Raw genomic sequence first — 22,870 nt, forward strand, 5'->3', positions numbered from 1 at the left:
TTTATTTTAGGTTTCATTTCAGTATTTTGCAAGTATATAATGAAAACTTGTAAAGGTTTCAAATTTTATAGTACTGTATCTAAAACAAAAATCCATTTGTGGTCACTTTGAATTTACTTATGTTAGTTTCAGAGTCATAAAAAAATATTTTATTTAAGTTACATTTTTTTCTGTTTATGTTAAATTAATATTATGGGTTCAATACAAGTTTAGCTCAATCGACAGCATTTGTAGAATAATGTTGATTATGACAAAATATCAATTCGACTCATCCCTCCTTTTCTTAAAAAAAAATAATAGCAAAAATGGAGGTGACAGTGAGGCACATAGGCCTACAATGGAAGCGAATTGTGCCCCATTTTTGGAGGGTTTAAAGGCCGAAATGTGAAACTTACAATTTTATAAAAGCACTTTAATTCTTCTCTTAAAACGTATGTATTACCGCAGAGACAACGCGTGTGGAGGCTTCACGCTATTCTCTGCAGCATCCAAGCACAACTCACCACGTGCCCCACCGAGAGCAAACAACATTATAGCGTCCACGAGGACGTTACCCCATGTGACTCTACCTGGTTGCTTAGGAGACCTGACTGGAGTCACTCAGTATGCCCTGGATTCAAACTTGCGACTCCAGGGGTGGTAGCCAGCGTCAATACTCGCTGAGATACCCAGGCCTCGAAACAGTGAGTGCTTTATTGTTGATAGATTGGCCCCATTCACTTCCACTGTAAGTGTCACTGTGACCCAGTTTTTTGATTTTGTTAAAGAAAAGGAGGGACAAGTCTAAATAATTTTTTGTGGCAATCAACATTATGCCAGAAATGCTGTCGATTGAGCTTAACTTGTGTTAAACCCGGAATATACCTTTAAAATTGATTTTTATTTTAGTAAAGGAAGGTTTCACAGGTTTATTGATGATAAGCTCCCAGTGTAAATATAAAATAAGACAATCGAATGTCAAGCGCCCCCTGTAGTGGGGATTTCCATATAACAAGACTCTGCATACTTGTTAAATTAACAAGCTAGAATTTTTTAAAATTATTATTATTTTAATAATTGACTTACTGCGATGTTTTGGCGTTTTCACATTTTCTGAAAACACTTATCCTATTGTTAATAATTATTATATACATATATTTATATTTATTATATTCATTTCTAAAACTAGCTAAATATAATCTGCCCAAGATGGCACAGTAAACGTATAGAATAAAACAACCCATTCTGTACTAAATTTGATTGTGATTTCTGATTGGTCCACTGGTGCTCGGAATCCGCCTACGAGCTCTTACGGCAGATCCTCAAGTTGTGACGGGATCGTCTTATTTACGGACTTTCGGTTCAGTTCTAGTCTAGTACGAAGAACTGTGAAGACTTTCCACACGAGTCTGACTATAGCAGCTTGGTCATCGTCATCATCAGTTAAACCCGTTTATCCCGAAAGTCCGATGCGGTACGAGCGATTCGTTTAAAAGAACCGGTTCACAACAACGATTCGTTGTTTACATCTCTAGTAAATAAACATGTCCGTGTTGGATGTGGGTAAAGTAGTGCAGTGAATTCTAATACATTTGAATCGCGTACACTATTAAGGTGTTTAGACAGAACGATTGTGCGCTTGTATGGCTTTCGGTGAGGCGTGAAATCAGGTCACTTCCTCAATCGCAGGTCTAGAACTTGCTTTCTGATAAATCGGTGCAGGAGGACAATAAAACTCACACATGTTGAGATTAAATCCCACTTTTGATACCCAAAAAGATGTCGTGTCAAGCATTCTGGCGAAGGAGGAAACTGTCAGAGGGAATATTGGTAAGATGCACTTAGATAATGGAGCTCGCTGTCTTGTTTTATAATGATAATTTATTAAGTTTTATTTTTAACAGGTAAGACTGTCGCATTATTTATTGAAGTTTGTATGAACATGCACTAAAGTTCGCTAATGTTAACTTGTTTAAAATGTCTACAGGTGTTCTTGAGCCTCGCATTTTGACCGTGGAGAGAGATGGAGGTGTGGTGTACTCATGGAGAGTATGTTAAGTCACTTTAATTTGAACGGTCACGCGCGCCTCGCTCCATTAATTTGCCGCTATAGCATGCATGCTTGTCGCGAGCGCTGCATGCAAAGCTGAATAGTTGGTGGCACTGCGTTATTTTCCTCTGATCAGCTCCTTAGGTTTTTGCATTTTAAATGTTATTAGTTTATAAACTTACCTAACATCCCTATATTTATGTTTAGGGGGCAACAGGGACTACCAGAATTGGGAAATATGATCCTCACAGCACAGAGAATAAGGTACACCACAAGACTTTGGCCATGTACCTTCAGTGATATACAAATACTACTGATGAAAACACACTGGAGTCAAATGCATAACAAATATGAGAAATACCCATATATGCCAGTTTTCTAAGATATGAATGTCTAACCCTATGCTTGTGTCCTGATCGCAGCTCCTCTACACTTTTGACAAGCAGGTGTGTGTCAGCAGTTGCTCTTTAAACAGAGAAGAAACACTGCTGGGTAAGATTATCTATCAAGACTATCTATCTACATGTTGCACTGCTTGTTTAAAAGAACTGGGCAATGATTCTAACTCATATGATGCACATATATATATATTTGAGGTGTCAAAGATGCGTAATGTTATTGGCAGCATTGTTTCATTTTGTTAATTGTTATTATCTCTTGTGGTTTCAAATGGGAAGTTGTTTACTAATGTGAGCTGTTTCTGTGCTAGCGGTCAGCCTATCACAGACAACACAGGGAGAAGGTCGCCTTAGACCAGGTAAGGGACATAATTGAAGTACAAAAATGTATTCTACTTCTTTGTTTTCTATTTAATACATTATTGTCATATCCATTCATACCATATCACCATTGCATTCTACATTTATTAGTAAAAGTTGAACTGTTTCATTTAGCGTCTCTGGCACGTTTATCACAAGTTCCTATTTCAGAACTATTTGTACAGCTGTACCATTTGAACTCAAAGACTGAGAGAGGAAGTTTCTCCTTTTCAAATATGATCTCATTTCTCATATCAGTTGCTGTGGTAACGTCATAGTAAAGTTATGTAAATGCATCGCAAGGATTTCCCCTTTGTGTTTTTAAATAAATGTCATTTTTGTTTGTTTGGTTGTTGTTGACGCCTCTAATTTCTGATTTGCTAATATATACTGATTTGACCACATATATTGATATTAGAAGGCACTGTGCAGAAGTAGTTAATGAAACAACAGATTTACATGGAACCTAGGGATGTATAAGCATGGTTAAATTATCCATTGGGTGGTACATTTTAATAAATAGAAACAATAATAAAACAAGATCTGAGATTTTGAAACCTACGGTATGTTATCAAGGTTATCCTTTAACCTCTGACATATTTGTATTTTTTCTTTCCACTTTAGTGTCAAAATGTTTAACGCTTCTCATAGAGATACACCCAATCAACAACACAAAGGTCCTGAAGGCAGTGGACTGCAGGGTCAAAGTTCAGGTAATCCTAAATCATCATGTGAACTAGTTGTGAAAAAGCAATAACACATCAGGTGACTCAAAGATTAAAAAATAACCAGCCCTATTAAAGAAATAGTTCACCCAAAATGTGTATGACTTTCTCTCTTCTGCTGAACACAAACAACGAATTTTAGAGGTTTATAATTCTCAGCACTATATCTTCATTCAATGCAAGTGAATGGTGACCAGAACTTTGAAGCTCCAAAGATCACATAAAGGCAGCATAAAAGTAATCCATATGACTCCAGTGGTTTAATATACGTTTTCTGAAGCAATGCAATCACTTTGGGTGAGAAAAAGATACAAATTTCAATCCTTTTTTACTATAAATCTCCACTTTCACGTTCCGAAAGTGGAGAGATTTATAGTAAAAAGAACTTTAAATATTGATGATCTCACCCACACCTATCATATCGCTTCTGAAGGCATGGAAATAACCACTGGAGTCATATGGATTACTTTTATGCTGCCTTTATGTGCTTTATGGAGCTGGTCACCATTCACTTGCACTGTAAGGACCTACAGTGCTGAGATATTCTTCTTAAAATTGGGTTCTGCTTCCAAGAAAGAAGAAATCCCACATCTGGGATGGCATGAGGGTGAGTAAATGATGAGAGAATTTTCATTTGAGGATGAAATATCCATTCAAGTTGACTGACTGTGTAAACGCACACCGAAATACCATTCTTGTAACTATTTAAGGTATTCATTTTTCTTTACAAAGTACAGGAGTAAGTCACATTAAAACTCTTCTATCTCACACCTTCCCCTTTCTAGTTTCTTTATCCTAAGACATGGCGGACCTCTGTACTGGAGAGTCATTTGCTGTTGGTGGCAGAGGATGGCTGTATGTATTGTGGAAATGTGTTTTTAGAAGGCCATCAGACTTTAAACACTGAGATTATACAAGACAGTACGTCTACATATATTTTGACATGAAAATGTATTTTGTTTCTACAGATGTTGATCAGTACCACATAAGTCTAACAAGGCAGGAGGGGTACAGAGTGGTAAGGGCTGTTATGTGAGATACTGTGGACTATTAACTTTCTGCAACTCTAGTGATGCGATTGAATCTAATGGAAAATATATTTGGAGTAAACGCATATACTCCTGCTGGTTTAAATAGGTAATGCTGAACTCTGCGCGTCTGGGCAGAGACCGGGTGGCGGAGGAGTTCTGTTGGGTCCAGTGGGATTCAGACACTCAAAGACTCTACTACCTCACTGCACGGGTCTGAACCAATTTTTTAGTTTTATTTTCCCTCATTGAGTAGACTTCTTCCTCTCCCAATTCTTTGAAATGATTTAAACTATCACAATGCTGGTCTGAAGTAAGATTTAGGAATTGTATGAATCGTTTTTATTTCACATATTTCCCGTATGTCTTTTTTTCTTCCTACAGGAGAAACACACTCTGAAATGTGTACAGTTTTTCGCCGATCGCAACTTTGAGACTGTGGTAAATATTTTTTACACATTTCGTGGTGTCATATCTAAAGTTTGTTACTGCCTCAGTAAATCAATAATTGCAGAAACCTGAATTATTAGAAAACCAATTATTTTATGTGCAACAGTTTGAGCTGCCATTACAGATGGCCAACATTCCTAACGCTCCTGTGAGGTCAGTGACTCCATACATTTTTAAGACATAAATAACAAGTAGTGAAAAGGCTCAAAATATATACAATAGGAATCATCTGATGGACAAAGCTGCCTAGAAAGATGAAGCAATGTCTGTGGTTTGTACAGGTTTGTTAACTTTGGGTACGATCACTATAAGGAGCTGAAAGAGGAGGGACTCAAGCTAGAGGTGTTCACCGACCCAACCGGTAAGTAATATAGCACTATTTTTTTTTTTAAAGTGTTAGTCCACCCAAAAATGTAAATTCTCTCATTTACTCTTCCTCATGCCATCCCAGATATGTATGAATTTCTTACTTCTACTTAACACAAACAAAGATTTTTAGAAGAATATCTCAGCGCTGTAGGTCCATGCAATGCAAGTGAATGGTGGCTAGAACTTTGAAGCTACAAAAAGCACAAAGGCAGCATAAACGTAATCCACACAACTCCAGTGGTATAATCCATGTCTTCAGAAGTGATATAATAGGTGTGGGTGAGAAATTATTTTTTATTATAAATCTCCATTTTCACTTTCCCTTCCACATTCTTCTTATGTTTTTGGTTTTTCGCATTCTTCATGCATATCGCCACCTACTGGGTAGGGAGAAGAATTTATTGTAAAAAAGGACATAAATATTGACCTGGTTCTCACTCAACGCTTCTGAAGATATGGATTTAACCTATACTAGAGTCATTTGGATTACTTTTATGCTGCCTTTTAGACCTTCAGAGTTCTGGCCACCATTCACTTCCATTGTATGGAGCTACAGAGCTGAGATATTCTTCTAAAAAATGTTGTTTGTGTTCAGCAGAAGAAAGAATGTCACACATCTGGGATGGCATGAGGTTGATCAAATGATGAGGGAATTTTCATTTTTGTGTGAACTATCCCTTTAACAAAAGATCATGACACTATACTGTGAAATAATGAAATAATTACCCCATATTTACATATTGTGTTTTTCACTTTGCTGACTTGTCATTGGAAAGAGAGTAAGTTTATGTTTCCCCTACACATCTCATGAATAAAGCTATTTAATCAGAAAGGTGCTTCATTTAATAAATGATTGAATACCTAAAACTGTGTAATATGACATTTTTATTAGAGTAGATTATTCACTGTGCCCTCTTGCACTGCTTCTGTCCTCGTTGCTTCCGTTTTAATTGAAACACAAAATCTATATATTCAAATAAATCGCACTCAAAAAAATTATTTTTCAGAAAATTGATTTATGTATTCAGTGCAAACTGATTACAGCTCTGCAAATCACTGCCATGATTTCTGCTGATCGCCAGTGCATTTCTGCATTTCCATTGTGTTTGCTTGAATATGTTTTCTGCATGCAGTCCATTTAATTTAATTGGAACCTAGATGTTAGATACCTTTCTAAATCTTTAAACATTTTGAACAGGGACCATGTGTGTGTGCTACAGTCCTCCGGTGCGCTGGCATAAGAATTCAACATACACAATTGCATTTGTGCACAGAGGTACCAATACACACATGCACGCATCAGTAACTCACTGCATCTGATTAAAGTCAGAGACAGCAAAGCTTTATACAATATTTACAAAACTGCAAAGTACTTATCAGTAGTGATGTGCATGATTTATAGAGTACTCATTCTGCACCAACTAGTCAACAATTAAAACACTACTCGAATATTGCAAACTAATTTAGTCCTAATCTTTTGCCCTGTCACATTTTCATTCACATGTGATCAAAAAGTGATGGCCTTTCTGTAGACTCAATTTATTAAGTATATGCACATTACCATAATGCCGTTAGAATTGGTTTCCATTTAAGCTCAGTGTGAGTGCAAATGTTTTTTACTGTTTTATTTATTTTAAAACCAAATTGGCCAGTTGCTAGGGAGGGTAGAGTCACATGGGGTAAACTCCTTGTGGTCACGATTGGGGGTTCTCGCTCTCAATGGGGCACGTGGTAAGTTGTGCATGGATTACAGAGAGTAGCATGAGCCTCCACGTGCTGTGAGTCTCTGCGGTGTCATGCACAGTGAGCCACGTGATAAGAAACGTGGATTGACTGTCTCAGAAGTGGAGGCAACTGAGACTTGTCCTCCACCACCCGGATTGAGGTGAGTAACCGCGCCACCATGAGGACTTACTAAGTAGTGGGAACTGGGCATTCCAAAATTGGGAGAAAAGGGGATACATTTGTTTTTTTTAAATAAATACAAAATCTAATCAAATTAATCTATCTCTTCTGACAGGCTGCAGTAAGACTTTCACTGTATCTCTAGAAAAAGACTGCACACCTGCGAATGAGTCAACCATCCATCCTGTCTTCATTCATCTGGGTCAGTACAAGATATCATGCCTGCTGCATCCCAGCCTAGTTCGTTTCGTCACTCACATTCACACATGGAAAGCCATTTCTTCTCATTTGTTTCAGGTTATTATATAGCGGTGTACCTGGCAGGTCATTTCCTGCATCTGATCAACTGCAGACAGCAAGATCTATTGTGCTACAGTCTTTTCCTGTCAGGTGAGAAATCGATAATCACATATAGTGTGTGTGTGTGTGTGTGTGTGTATTATTGTGTTTATTCGTCTCACAGGGGCAGATGGTGATATTGAGGCTTTGGGTTTGGGCACTGAGGTTGTCAGTGTGCCTGGTGGCAGACTGCTTGATGTCCGAGCTGGCAGGATGTACAGCACGGAGCTCAACCACGACTTCCTGCTCGAGCTTCTCAGTTCAGACAGGCCTGAGGCCCAGCGGCTCGCTGCCCTGCACTGCATGCTGGTCTACCTGCAGCCAAATCCTGTAATAGAGTTGAAGGTGAGAGACAGAGGGGGAGAAGAGCGTGAGTTTTGTAACGAGGATATGTCTTGAAAACTCATGTGAGATTGTCATGTTCTCTCTCTACAGATTATAAACTGGATCAGTGAGAATGTCATGAGCTTTGATGCTTTTGATCAGATTCAGGAATTCATTCTAGGTGATTGCTTGTGTGTTCATATGGTCTCTCTCTGCTTTTCATGGCAAACTTACATCAGTTTAATTGATACTCATGGGCTGTTTCTCATTGCAGCATCCCTGTACAGAATAAGCTACCAGCAGTGTGTGAGCCTAGACAAAGTGTTGCCGTATTCTTGTGTGTTTGAGAAGAAGGTAAACACAAAATCTCTTATGTTCTTTGTGACTCTAATTTGTGACCGGGAGTGTTCTAATCTTCTAACAAAGGAGGGGAGTGTTCAGGAAACCGGTTTTCATTTTAAGCTTCTGTTTTGTGACGTTAATGGTGCAGAAATCACACACCTCTTGTTTTCAAGGAGCTTCCTGTGGCTCTAACTGCAATCCCTGGGGTAAAATGCACTCCTGACCTCCTCTGTCAACCATTAATCAAAGGAAAGGTAAGAAATATTCACAGACATATTTAAATCAGATCATTATGGGTGTATTTTTTAGAGAATGTCCTAAACATGACAGACAAGAAGGTAATTGTAAGAACTTTAGTTATAAATGTAAAAATGATAAGATATTCCAAACGGAAATCAAGGATGTGGTTATGCATTTGATTTACCAATTTAAATTTCTGTTATGTGCACTTAAAATAATTTAGCAGTCCACAAAGAGTTGCAGTTTGCATACAAAACACTAGGTGGCAGGAGAGGTACGGATCAGTGCTAGTGTAAATATTGAAACATTTCTAACAGATGAACTGAAATCCATGTCCAAGCAATTCAATCTGCTTTGGAGAGGTGCTAGTAGAATCCCCAACAACAGGTAGAGTTTAAGTGATGAAATGGATTCTGAAAAAAATTCTACATGTAAAACTGAAAAAGAATGAAAAACCCTGTTACATTCACCAGGGCCTCAGTCCAGGATGATCATCTGCCAAAAAGCTTCACTGCTCTATATATGAAATATCTGCTCTGTGATAATGGTATAATATTGCTGTCATAATTTTGTTTTTGATGGGTACAAGGCCAAAAGCCTGCAGGGCTACTGGGAGGAGCTACAGCACATCCTGGACAGGGTGAGGTACTTTGAGGTAGTCCCGAGCCCACGCTTCAGAACGACTCTAATTAAAGAGGACTGGACCAGATTACAGGCGGCTCTGGTGAGCACCACGATCATAGATTTGATTTTGATGGGCTTATACGTTTGAAAGCAGATGTACTAACTTGGGATCTGTGTCAAAATCAGTACAATATGAAGAATCTTTATGAGCACCACTATATTCACAATAAAGCCTGCGCTTGAGTGCAATATTCATTTTATGAAACGGTTACTGCATAGTTAAAATATTAAAGGAATTTTACTAAAGCAAATTCAGGTAAGTGCCACTATTTACCTAGAAAATAAAGTCCCTGCCAATCGGCTCACATGGTCAACCTGCTACGGAAACATTGGAGAAAGGTTCGCCATTGAATTGTACATTTTTGTTTTTACTCGCCAGACATTTAACGACATGTAAGAGCGTAATGCAACTGAAAAAGATGTTAAGATGCTAACCAGGAAGGGGGCATCTTCACACGCATATATATATTAGGGCTGTCAATCAATTCAAATTTTTAATCGAATTAATTACATGGTGTCCCGATTAATTAATCGTGATTAATCGCATATACAAATATTTGCTGAGAAAGCACCTCATATAACAATAATTCAATACGTAATCATTAAATTATACATAGTTATCTTTAAATATTAAACAATTTTTTATATATATATATATATATAATAATATTCCGATAATTAAAATGCATTACATTCTTGTAGCAGAAGAGTTAATCATTGATAAAACAATATAAAAGCGGCTTTTAGAATACAATGCATTGTTTATTGAATGCAATATATATTATTGATCATAAGACAATCATTGGCATACAGTTCACAGCAATCCATTTCACAAGTGAATTTGTCAATCAGTTGGAGATTCATTATGAGGGCTTGTTTAAGGGCCCGTCAATTTACGCAATTTATGCTTTTTTTTTTTTTAGAAACAAGCCAGGTGTATACATAGACCACAATACTACAGATATATTTTACAATAATGCCAAGACATTATATTCATTACATAGTGCAATGTTTTTCAATGCTTTGGAGTTGTTGGAGGTACGTATTTAAATAATATATATAAAATAAAATAGAAATCTCCAAAATACTACAGCGTGGGCACATTCCCAAAAAAGGTGAGGGGCAGTGACACGAGGGAGAGATAACTTACTATTATTGTTCTAGGTGAATAAATATTGATTTTATATTAGATGTATTTTTGCAGTGATGTTAAATGTTAATGACGGCGCTGTGAACGTCACTCAGTTTGGCATAAGGTCTACGATACTAACTAATTTTAACAGCACAGACCTACTCAATGTAAATATTATGAAGTGAAAATAATAATCTAATCGTTAAAAAGCACATTTCCAAATAAGCACATCAATTCCATTATTAAAGACTAGAAAGATTAAATGCGTTCTTACCGGGTTTAGTGCATCTTCAATTTAATTTTGTTGTCTGATCTGGCTGCTTCGAGTAGGGCCTTCTCATTCATTATGACTGTAGAACTCCTGGCAGGTGTAGGTGTTCACTTTCACCAGGAGTTCACTTTTGATGAGGTCCACAGGTGCTCAGTTCCTCGTCTCTGTCGACGCAGCGGTCATCAGTGAAAACACTCTCTCCACGAACGCGTTGGTGACAGGAAAGCTCAAAGCCAAAGATATCAGAGCTGTCATGTTTGGGGCACTGAAATGCTTCAGCAGAGCTGTCCGTGAAACTTCGGTGGCATACCCTGCATTGTCCTTTTTTAGATTCACCTGTAACTGGTTTTAACCATGTATATATTTTCTTCAATTCTTTATTATACGAACAAGTACACTTTTTCTTCTCGGGAGCTCCGGATAGACCCATTTTTCTGTTGCAGTTTTTTTTCCCCAGTGTTTTCCCGCTCTGGCAAGAAAAAAAGGCTGCGCTGCGCACGTTCATTGTTTTCTTATTCATTATTTTTTATAGTGATTTTGTAATTAAAGGACAATGAAATAAAATGATGCCGAAATAATAAAGATAAAAAATTATACAGACAAAATCACTGTGTCAAGTTAAATATAGTTTAATACTCAATCTTTAAACGCATATTGAGATCCTTCACTTCGCATTTGAACCCTTAATAACGCATATGTGTTGTTTTCTTCACTGTATAAACTGTGTGTTGCTCACACAGCTGAAATTTCACTTACTGCCCTCTGGAGTATACAGGTGGTACTACAAGCATGCGATTAATGCGTTAATTATTTTAACGCGTTATTTTTGGTATAATTAATCGCGCGTTATTAACGCGTTAACTCGACAGCCCTAATACTATATATATATTAGTATTTATATGTTTGACTTCACGCAAGATAGTATGCAAGATTGTAAATTTTATTTAAAATTTTTCTTTTTATCATTTTAATCTATTTAAATATGTACAAATTGGGGCCTGGGTAGCTCATCGAGTAAAGACGCTGACTACCACACATGCAAACAATTTGGCACAGTTGCTAGGGTGGGTAGAGTCACGTTGGGTTAACCTCCTCGTAGTCACTATAATGTGGTTCTCGCTCTCGGTGTGGCACATGGTGAGTTGTGTGTGGATGCCGTAGAGAATAGCGTGAAGCCTCCAAACGCACTAGGTCTCTGTGGTCTCAACAAGCCACTTGATAAGATGCGCGGATTGATGGTCTCAGACACAGAGGCAACTAAGATTTGTCCTCAGCCACCTGGATTGAGGCATGTCACTACGCCAACACGACGATTTAGAGCGCATTGGGAATTGGGCATGCCAAATTGGGGAGAAAAGGGGAGAAGAAAAAAAAAAGTAAATATTTCACATTCACATTTCACATCAATATATATGATGTCATGAAATTTGATTTAAATATTGTAGTTGGAGTATTAGTGTTTTTTTTTAAAGTAAAAATATTTAAAAATGTGTGTTTCTCTTTTAAATATTTAAAATGTACACATTTATTACATTTTCTAACTTACAACATTTTGTTACAATGTTTGTTTATATGCACTTGGGTGATTTAATATGTATAAAAAGCACTTAACTGGTACTGTCTCTTTAAGACAATGTGTTTAAGCAAGCTTCCTCTAGTATGTTTTTATGGTGGAATGGGCGCAGCGCACGTTAATGAGCGAGAAGTTACACAGTTGTTTTAACCTATATATCTTTTTACTTTTTGATCACCAACTGACTGTAAATAGCAGAAAGAATTTAAGAGAAATGAAATGAGAATGGAGTGCGTGGATCTCATCTTTGGACACACAATACATGGAAAGAGCCAAAAGGAAACTTTTACTTGCATAATGTGTATTGACTTTCTTGTACAAATATTTATTGTACAAGTTCTCGATTTCAAATCTACAAGCACTCGAGTTTTGCAACACTTTTATCTTCTAACAGACATCCAACAGGTTTGTTACACTGGTCTGTAGCCATGCTGTAAAACTGAGAATGTTGTGTAAACAGTCCATGGAAAAGTTTAAACAAAATGTATTTATCGTGGTTAAATGCAATATAAATGTCAATGTGACTATGGCATATCATGGCTCAACTAAAGTGATGGTGAAACTGCGATCAATTAAAGTTCTGAACCTGCAGCCAAATAAGGTCAATTTCCTTTAGAGTGTGTGCGCTCACGAGACACAACATGCAGTGAAAGACCAGGCTGAATCAAGCTTCTTAATCACTAGCTTCTTAGTCAGTAAAAGGATCTTGGTGCTTCGCCACCACACAGCTCAATCACCGGCGGGTGAAATCTGAATATGTACTAGCCAGTGGCTAATAACTGATGTATTTAAGTCGCATATCGTGAAATTTAGTCGCATATGCAAGTGATTTACTCGCAACGTAGAGGGCTGATGGTGTAAACTGATAGGTCCTCTGACATGTTATCGGGAAGCCAATCGACTTGTGTACTCTCTTTGCCTAAAAATTTGTTCAGTTTGCAAGAAAGCCGGTTTCACTGCAGCGTGCTGCAAGAGTTTTCTCTGAAACTCTCCACCTCCCCAGATCCACTGGTCTAGATCTGCTACATAGGGATTGTATTTGTCTAATTGTGCAGCAGCATGGCATACATGTATGATGCAGCATGTCTTGTATTTTTCTAATAATGCAGCAGTAGCATGTCCACATGCTTAACTCAGTATGTCTGTGTATTTTCTAGCAGTAGGAAGTCTTCACACTTGCTCAGCAGCATCAGGATAGTGGATCTAGTCCGCCAAGACCATATCCTATCTTTATGTCTTACCCACATTAACATGCTAAATACTTCCGAGAGTTGTCATGACTGAACTAAGGTTAATATTTGGCCTCTATAGATGCTGCACTGTGATATACACCGTAGCTAGTTGAACGGGTAATTTGTGTCATTGCTGTTCCTATATTGTACATTTTAGCATGTCTGAAATTTTGTATTGACCAATGTACAACAGGAATTAGACTGATCCATTTTATAATATTCCTTTTTGTTTCTTACTGCAGAACTCTGAAAAAAAGAAATCTCCCCGCTATCATCACAACATCGAGGAGAACACAAAAAAGTGGGTGTGAACGGATTCTGCCAAGTGCTGTGTGTGTGCTTGGAAAGAGGAAGGAGAGCATGTTACACTTTCAAAACAATGTTCTATATCATGCAACTAAACATTCTGTCTTTCATCTGAATATCTGAAATGCATGAATTACAAATCATGATACAAATTAAACAATATTTACTTGCTTTTGCATTGCATCTAATCATGAAACTATATGTAGAATTAACTTTACAGAAAGAAAGAGCCTAGTATAAAAGATCTGTTCAAGCTAAGTGTGTTTGCTATTGACATTTTACAAGTCCCAGGGGTGAAATAGCAATTGAAAAGCAGTTTCAGTTCATTTTAATGTCTCTTTCCTGTTTGTTTATCTCCAGAGTTCTATCCATGATGGACACCTGGCGTTTGGGTAAGTGAAACGTAGTTTAAATGGTCAGTTAGTGTCAATGAAAGTGCATGTTTGGGATTTTTTATTTATCCTTGAACAAATACAGGACATTTTCCATACTTTTACAGAAAACAAGAGTTTCAGGGTCACATTCTCTAATATTGATGTCATCAGTCTCTAGGTTTATGTGTTGTTAAACTAGGATCTTGTTAGGGAGGGAAAGAGGAGGAATTCTGTGGCGTTATATAAGAGTGATTGGCCTCCTCCCCATTCACATGAACACACACAAGACTAATCTTCTGTTATCTCGTGCTTGTCTGAATTCCTTTCAATGCTGGAAGTTTCTTTGACTTGAATGAGGTTTGAGCTGTAGAAATACAGTCTAGCTCAAGCTAGGACTATTATTTTTATATATATATACACTCACCTAAAGGATTATTAGGAACACCTGTTCAATTTCTCATTAATGCAATTATCTAATCAACCAATCACATGGCAGTTGCTTCAATGCATTTAGGGGTGTGGTCCTGGTCAAGACAATCTCCTGAACTCCAAACTGAATGTCAGAATGGGAAAGAAAGGTGATTTAAGCAATTTTGAGTGTGGCATGGTTGTTGGTGCCAGACAGGCCGGTCTGAGTATTTCACAATCTGCTCAGTTACTGGGATTTTCACGCACAACCATTACTAGGGTTTACAAAGAATGGTGTGAAAAGGGAAAAACATCCAGTATGCGGCTGTCCTGTGGGCGAGAATGCCTTGTTGATGCTAGAGGTCAGAGGAGAATGGGCCGACTGATTCAAACTGATAGAAGAGCAACTTTGCCTGAAATAAACACTCGTTACAACCGAGGTATGCAGCAAAGCATTTGTGAAGCCACAACATGCACAACCTTGAGGCTGATGGGCTACAACAGCAGAAGACCCCACCGGGTACCACTCATCTCCACTACAAATAGGAAAAAGAGGCTACAATTTGCAAGAGCTCACCAAAATTGGACAGTTGAAGACTGGAAAAATGTTGCCTGGTCTGATGAGTCTCGATTTCTGTTGAGACATTCAGATGGTAGAGTCAGAATTTGGCGTAAACAGAATGAGAACATGGATCCATCATGCCTTGTTACCACTGTGCAGGCTGGTGGTGGTGGTGTAATGGTGTGGGGGATGTTTTCTTGGTACACTTTAGGCCCCTTAGTGCCAATTGGGCATCGTTTAAATGCCACGGCCTACCTGAGCATTGTTTCTGACCATGTCCATCCCTTTATGGCCACCATGTACCCATCCTCTGATGGCTACTTCCAGCAGGATAATGCACCATGTCACAAAGCTCGAATCATTTCAAATTGGTTTCTTGAACATGTCAATGAGTTCACTGTACTAAAATGGCCCCCACAGTCACCAGATCTCAACCCAATAGAGCATCTATGGGATGTGGTGAAACGGGAGCTTCGTGCCCTGGATGTGCATCCCACAAATCTCCATCAACTGCAAGATGCTATCCTATCAATATGGGCCAACATTTCTAAAGAATGCTTTCAGCACCTTGTTGAATCAATGCCACGTAGAATTAAGGCAGTTCTGAAGGCAAAAGGGGGTCAAACACAGTATTAGTGTGGTGTTCCTAATAATCCTTTAGGTGAGTGTATGTGTGTGTGTGTGTGTATATATATATATATATATACTGTAGATATATGTATGTATGTGTGTATATATATATATATATATATATATATATGTGTATGTTTATATATATACTGTATATGTGTTTATAAACATGTGTGTGTGTGTGTGTGTGTATGTATGTTTATATATATATACTGTATATGTGTTTATATATATATGTGTGTGTGTATGCATGTATGTATATGTGTGTATGTTTTTACATATATATATCTTGAAAATAATGTCATAATGCAAAACAATACCTCAATGGCCCTAAAAACAGGCTTCACTTTCTTTTTGCAAGATATAGGTTTTATTTTTTACTGATAAATGACCTGGACATTAGTTTGTGCGATTCACATGAAAAGACCTGTCTTTCTCTGTCTCGTCCTCCCTCCAGACAGGCGTGTTGTTCCACTGTTTCAGGAGGAAGACCAACAGCAGAGGATGCTGGTGGGCCTGGTAAGTGGTATGCCTCTCAGTTGTTTTGCATTTCAGCAATGGTCAGCTGCAACACTCTGAAATGAGAGCGAATACGGGACAAGTGCTGACAATTATATAATTAACTCTGACAATGACAGTGATGAGCCTTAATCAGAAACAGAGGACCAGACTCTGACCTCACACAGAGAACTTTTAAGGTTACCGTGGGTGCTCGAGCATGTTCTTGTGAATGTCATTGTCCTCAAGTTTTATTATTCATCTATGGGCCACCCACTCCGAATCTTAGATCCAATCTGTAAAGTGAATAAAGTTATTGAGTTGGACTGGATAAGCTGGATAAAACATTTTAGGACTTTATTTTAAGAATTCAATTAAAGGTCAGATTATAAAAACTGTCCAGAAATTCTATGATCATATTTCACCCAATAATTTGATTATACTCTGTATAAAGAAAATGAAGCCTGTTTTAGGACCATTAAGATGTTTTGCATTGTGAATTACTTTTCATGATAATCAAGCACATTTCCACCCCCTTTCCTAATTGTCAGTAGCCTCCAGTGATGTGAAAAAAAACATTGTATAAAGAGAGAGTTCATCTGAAAATGTAAATTCTCTCATCGTTTACTCTTCCTCATGCCATCCCAGATGTGTATGACTTTCTTTCTTCTGCTGAACACAAACAAATGTTTTTAGAAGAATATCTCAGTTCTGTTGGTCCATACAATGCAAGTGCACGGTGAAAATACAAAAAGCATGTAAAGGCAGCATAAAAGTAATTCATACGACTCCAGTGGTTAAATCATTCAGAAGTGATATAATAGGAGTGGGTGAGAAACAGATCAACATTTAAGTCCTATTTTACTATACATAAATGTCCACTTTCACTTCCTCATTCTTCTCTTGTTTTTGGCGATTGGCATTCTTAGTGCATATCTCCACCTACTGGGCAAGAATTCGAATTTATAGTAAAAAAGGACTTTTAACATAAAATGTATCTTCATTTCATGAAACTTCCTGCAACCAACATGAAATTACATTACAAGTTTGGAGTTTGTTTTTAATATAGGATTGAATTGAGCTTTGTTTTTCATTTAAAGGTTTATGAAGTTTTATTTTACATTTTTTCAGATGGTGGACAAGCTCCGAGAACACTTGAACAGGCACTTGTCACGACTGGGGAAGAAAAAGATTGATTTGCTGGTGGTGAACTACGCTGCAAAGCTGGTATGTTTGTTCTTGCATTAATATGGCAGAGATCTCTTTAGATTCTCAGTACATGTTAGAAATTGTTCATTGTCAACAGTGCTGAAAGTGAGGTTGATAAACGTATGTCCTTCTCAAAAAAGACAATTGTCTCACTTCTGCTGAGAATTGGAAATATAACCAATAATGTACTGCTCTTTTATTTCATAAAGAAAAAAAATAATAAAATATGAACATATATATATATATTTCCTCCAAACTGACACTTAATTGAGTCTGTTTGGGAGACCAGAAGGGAAGCAGATGGACGTGTGGTGGTGCTTCCTGTTTTTGAGACAAGGATGGGTATGAGGATATGAGAAATTGTGCATGATCTCCGTCAATGAATGTTAGTTTAAGCATATGTGAGAGTGAGTGAACTTGCCCAAGTGAAAGTAAAGTGAGCAGAGTAAAATGTGTGCTCCCCATGAATAAAGGAATTGAAACTAAGTCATATTATCCACATTCTCTGACAGCTGTCATTTGAGGACAGCATAAGTGCATTTCCACTGAACATCATGATGGATTCTTCAGAAATTTCAAGGGGAATGGGTGTTGTCCTAGTTCTGCAGTTTCTGTAATGTGTTCTTAGAATTAAATGGCCGTATTCTTGTCTTTTAGCTGGAACTGGTCTGGCACGTGTTGGAATTGGTGTGGCAGAAGCTGAAGTTGGGCCCCTGGGTGCTCTGCCTGTAAGTGCTCCCATCCTCTGTGGGCTAATGTAGTGATTCCTCATTGGAGGGGAAAGGGGTGGGAAAGTGTGATTGCTTGATCTGACTTTGTCTCTTTTGTTTATGTGCGTGTGGATGATCTCTTTGCTTTAGTAAGCAGCAGGGCAGTTCAGAGGAGTGGGCCATGCTTCATTTAATGTTTCGCATCCTGGAAGCAACAAAAGGGCTCTGTCTCCCTCTTCCTCCAGGTAAGAGGAACCCAGATTCCCTCACAAACTGTCTAAACCTAGTGAGCTGCTTCACAGTTTACTATACCTGCATAGGCCACTACCTTCTAAGGCAGGATCTTATCTGAAATAGAGTGATTTTGAATGTTCGACATGGGAACAAACTGCGCACATCACACAAATAACACAGAGCACACAAGAGTCTCGTCTCACGATTGATTCCAATAGAGTTTGACCAAAGCAGAGACAGGCCGCTTCTATTCAAATGAGTGGGAGAAATTGGAATGCCCAACGGTCAATGGATGTAGAAAGGAAGTTTCGCCTTACAGGTAAAGATACAGACATCACTTGTCAATCGACATGAGAACGTGCATGGGCATTAGCTAAGCAAGCTGGGAAAATTATTGATACCAGTGTTGTCAGATTTTACAGCTGATTTGAAGTATTTTCTTTGATCATAATCTTGACTAACCGTTTTGAAGATTTCGGTCTTTCTCCATTCAAGTAGATCAAAGATGTACTTTTATTCCACTTGTTTACATTGAAAAAATTGCTTCCCAGTCTGTGTGAAAGCGTTCCAAAGATGGCCGCTGAGTGGACTGACTTGCTATGAAGACCAAAGTCACTTTAAAGCAAGCCGGGTCATTCAGCGCCTCTGGCAGCCTGCAGGATGCTATATTCTATTCGCATTTATCGAAATATCACAAATGTACATATTACGATATTCATATTGCAAGGGCTTGCGATAACAGAAGGATTAATTTAATACTTTAAAAAGTACAGTTTTTGGCGATGCAGAGAATAGACCGGGCGAGCGACTGGGGCGGCTGTGGCTCAGTTGGTTGGCCACTAATCGCAGGATTGGTGGTTCGAATCCCGGCCCACACGACTCCACATGCCGAAGTGTCCTTGGGCAAGACACTGAACCCCAAGTTGCTCCCAATGGCAGGCTAGCGCCTTGCACGGCAGCTCTGCCGCCATTGTGTGTATGAATGGGTGAATGTGTCACAGTGTAAAGCGCTTTGAATACCGTTAAGGTTAAAAAGGTGCTATATAAGTGCAGACCATTTACCATTTACAAGTGTAAGCATGCAGAGTGCATTGGCGGCGATCCCGTGGGTGCTCGAGCATGAGATATTCCCCATTCATTTTATCCATTGTCATTTCAACATTAAAAGATTTTCCAATTACATGAGTGATTCAAACAATAAATGTTGTTTGATGCTCTATAAAGTTGATAGAATATATGCAAATAACAACTGTATTTGTTTGTGATCTCTAGGTTAGACAGTACTTTTATCCCAAACAAACATCAGTACATTTGGGTGGTGGGGGTTCCGATGTTCCGTGCGCTCTGATGACATCATCGTAGTATTATTCAGGCTGGAACCCTTAATGCGCTTGCACCATGATAATGGTGCATTTACTTGTTGAAATTACAGTAATTACGAAATTACGACTTGTCTTGTAGAACTAAAATTCGATGAATGCCCCACGTCTTGACAGTCGAGACGTCAGTGGAAACTTCCCTTCAGCCATTATATCCATTGTTGCGATTTCTTCCATTGATAAGTATACCAGTGACCTGTCTCTTTTTATAGTCAGTGGTTTGAAGTTAGCATGTTGCTAAGCTAACAACACAATACTCTTGAAGAACATAAAAAACCATTGCATACAAATACACTAGGGTGAAACCCATTTTTTAATTTGAGTGAATAATTGTTTTTAATCGATTCTTGCCAGTTTATTTGAAGTCAAAACTTGCATTGTACTCCTTTTTTGGGTGATTTTTAACTTGGTTTGGCAAAGTGCATTCTGTGATTGTCTTCTCTGCAAAGAATAAGTGATGCTGCCTTAGATTTTGGTATCAATGAGGTGTCTTAAAAGTTAAAGCCTTCGATTTGGTAATGCTTATGATGTCGATGTAGGCAGCTTAGAGTTAATGTTCCCAAGATGACAAGAAAAAGAGAAATGTTTTATGTTACTTAGTTTTCCAATGACTGACCGAAGAGAATTCTGCACCCTCTGAACATTAATCAATTGAACATCTCTCCAAAATCCAAATGGATCCCATGAAATATAGCTGTTGGGTGTGTCATGTTTTTGCACTGATTTTACAACCTAGTGAGGAAAAGAGCTGTTTCTTAAATCTGAAGCATGCCAGATCTATCAGGGTGGAGCTGTTCTTTGACACAAAAGACTATTTGCAGATCTGATACTTCTGATTTACTCTAAATCATGCAACTGGTTAGAACTGGTTAAATAGCTTGAGTGGTACATGTGTGTGTATTTTGTGTAGGTTATTCTACTCTTTTGAGTGTGCTTGGAGTCCGCTGTCTTCCACGGCACACTTTTCTCCAGTACGTGGACCATGGCCTTCTGCAGCTTACAGAACCGTTTGTTTTACGTCTTATGACAGGTACTAATTTAAGCACCCACACATTCTATTATATATAAATGGTTCCTGTCCTAGATTCTGATTAGTCAATGCAGAGTTCCAGCCATTCTAGAGCAAAAAGGCACTCATCACTGCTTTTATATACCCTGTTCCTAATGCTGCCAATTAAATTGACATTCATTTTGGAATAGTTAGAGACATTTTTGTAGACCTCAAATAGGCAAAGGGTATAATGCCTATTTTATCAATAACTTTTATGATATTTCTTTCTCTGTCTTGCCACCGCTTATATTTTTCTGACAGATCTAGATAACAGTGATGCCAATGAGCAGTTGAAGTTTAGCATTCTGAAAAGACTTCCTGAGGTAACATTTTGTTTTTAACTTTCCTCTTGAAATCTTTCAGTGTTACTGCAGCCCATAGTTCCTCCTTAGAGCTCATTTGGAGAAATTATCCTGTGTAAAATAAGTGGAATGTGAGCATGTTTGTGGTCATCTGTTGGGTCACATGATGTGTCTAGTCTTTGTTTTTAAGTCCTATGGCAGCCAAGTAAGGAAATGAGGCATGTACAACAAAAAAGTACAAGCCATTCCCCCCTTGGTGATTAGTGCTGCTGTTCTTCATAGAAGAACTTTTTTTTATTATTATTATTTACAAATTGGCCCTCATTCACTTCCATTTGTAAGTGCTTCACTGTAACCCAGATTTTATTTATTTTTAAATTTGTATTTTTTTCTCTCCAAAATTTTCCCAAGTCCTCATGGTGGCGTAGTGACTCGCCTCAATCCAGGTGACAGAGGACAAATCTCAGTTACCTCCGCTTCTGAGACCGTCAGTCCGTGCATTTTATCACGTGGCTTGTTGGGCGCGTTACCACGGAGACATAGAGTGTGTGGAGGCTTCATGCTATTCTCCGCGGCATTCCACGCACAACTCACCACGCACCCCACCCAGAGCAAGAACCACATTAACGTGACCACAAAGAGGTTACCCCATGTTACTCTACCCTACTTAGCAACCGGGCCAATTTGGTTGCTAAGGAGACCTGGCTGGAGTCACTCAGCACACCCTGGATTTGAACTACCCAGGCCCCCATTTATTTTTTATTTTTTAAAGAAAACGAGGGACTAGTTGAAATACATTTTTGTGGTAATGCACATTATGCCACAAATGCTGTCGCTTGAGCTTAACTTGTACCGAACCCCAAATATTGCTTTAATACACATTTCTGGTCTTTTTGTGAACATAATCTTAATCTGTATTATCCTTCATAAAAATGTAACAAAAATGTGGTCTGCCTCTGTAGCAAATGTTCCTCCAAATGGTCTCATTTTAAGTAAATTGGGTTGCAAATGCCATTTCATGTTGACTTTAATAATGTTTGTTTATGTTTTTGTAACTAGTGTATGGGGCAGAAAGTGAGTCAGCAATGGGATCACCCCATCACATCTGCGTGCATTTCCAGAGAATACGTCAGAACTCTTCTGGACAAATACCCAGAGAGCAGGGTGAATATGGGGGCTCTCTTTATTAAAAAAAAAAAACACCATCTTAAAACTAGGTTGAATATCTGCTAAAAAACTGCATCTAATACTCTGGTGATAGTGTTTATTAGACTAAACGCTGAATGACATATTACAGCTGCTCTTCATACATTTCTTCTCTTTATCTGCAACTAAATAATCGAGTGTTGAGACTGAATTTTGGTCATAGTTCATAGAACAGAGCAACTGTGTTCATGCTGTCATGTTTATCAGCTCAGCACATAATGTGTTTGTAGGACTCTACACTGCTCGATCATGGCAAGTCAAGTTTCTATTTTGAGTTTCTGCCTCTAAACTACCTCACCATAATCCTCTCGGACAGGGAGGAAAAAGGTATGCTGTTTCAGAAATAAAGTAATTCCAAATAAATGTTCTGGACATGTGAATGCTGTAATTGACTGTAAAGTAAATATTGTATGGGTGTTGTATTTCAGCTCAAAACCCGTTTGAAGAGCAGGAGAATGTGGACGTCAGGTTTGTGGAGGAGACAGCCTTGAAGCAGACTGTGATCAAGCTGGGCTTCGAAGTCAAGTAAAAACAGCAAGAAACAAAAAGGAAAATAGAAGTTGGAAAAGGGAAACATTGGAAACATTCAGAGAAATTAGG

At 38.2% G+C, this 22,870-nt stretch overlaps 1 protein-coding gene across 1 annotated transcript; it reads left to right on the top strand.

Annotated features, from left to right (window-relative positions):
- The first annotated feature begins 1,306 nt into the window (after positions 1-1,306).
- LOC127637297 (gamma-secretase-activating protein-like) lies at positions 1,307-22,867 on the top strand. The gene is made up of 31 exons (XM_052118278.1): positions 1,307-1,809; positions 1,967-2,028; positions 2,237-2,293; positions 2,452-2,521; positions 2,739-2,786; positions 3,412-3,500; positions 4,298-4,367; positions 4,481-4,530; positions 4,650-4,754; positions 4,925-4,981; positions 5,097-5,143; positions 5,272-5,351; positions 6,558-6,635; positions 7,380-7,466; positions 7,562-7,654; positions 7,728-7,948; positions 8,039-8,108; positions 8,202-8,281; positions 8,443-8,523; positions 9,099-9,233; positions 13,644-13,702; positions 14,068-14,099; positions 16,139-16,200; positions 17,311-17,406; positions 18,046-18,116; positions 18,249-18,343; positions 20,622-20,741; positions 21,024-21,085; positions 22,124-22,228; positions 22,501-22,597; positions 22,699-22,867. Exons 1-31 carry the CDS (start codon positions 1,722-1,724, stop codon positions 22,797-22,799), a joined length of 2,568 nt encoding a protein of 855 aa, XP_051974238.1. The 5' UTR covers positions 1,307-1,721; the 3' UTR covers positions 22,800-22,867.
- Positions 22,868-22,870: the final 3 nt, after the last annotated feature.

Source organism: Xyrauchen texanus, chromosome 45 (assembly GCF_025860055.1).
Source record: "Xyrauchen texanus isolate HMW12.3.18 chromosome 45, RBS_HiC_50CHRs, whole genome shotgun sequence".
Lineage (NCBI taxonomy): Eukaryota > Metazoa > Chordata > Actinopteri > Cypriniformes > Catostomidae > Xyrauchen > Xyrauchen texanus.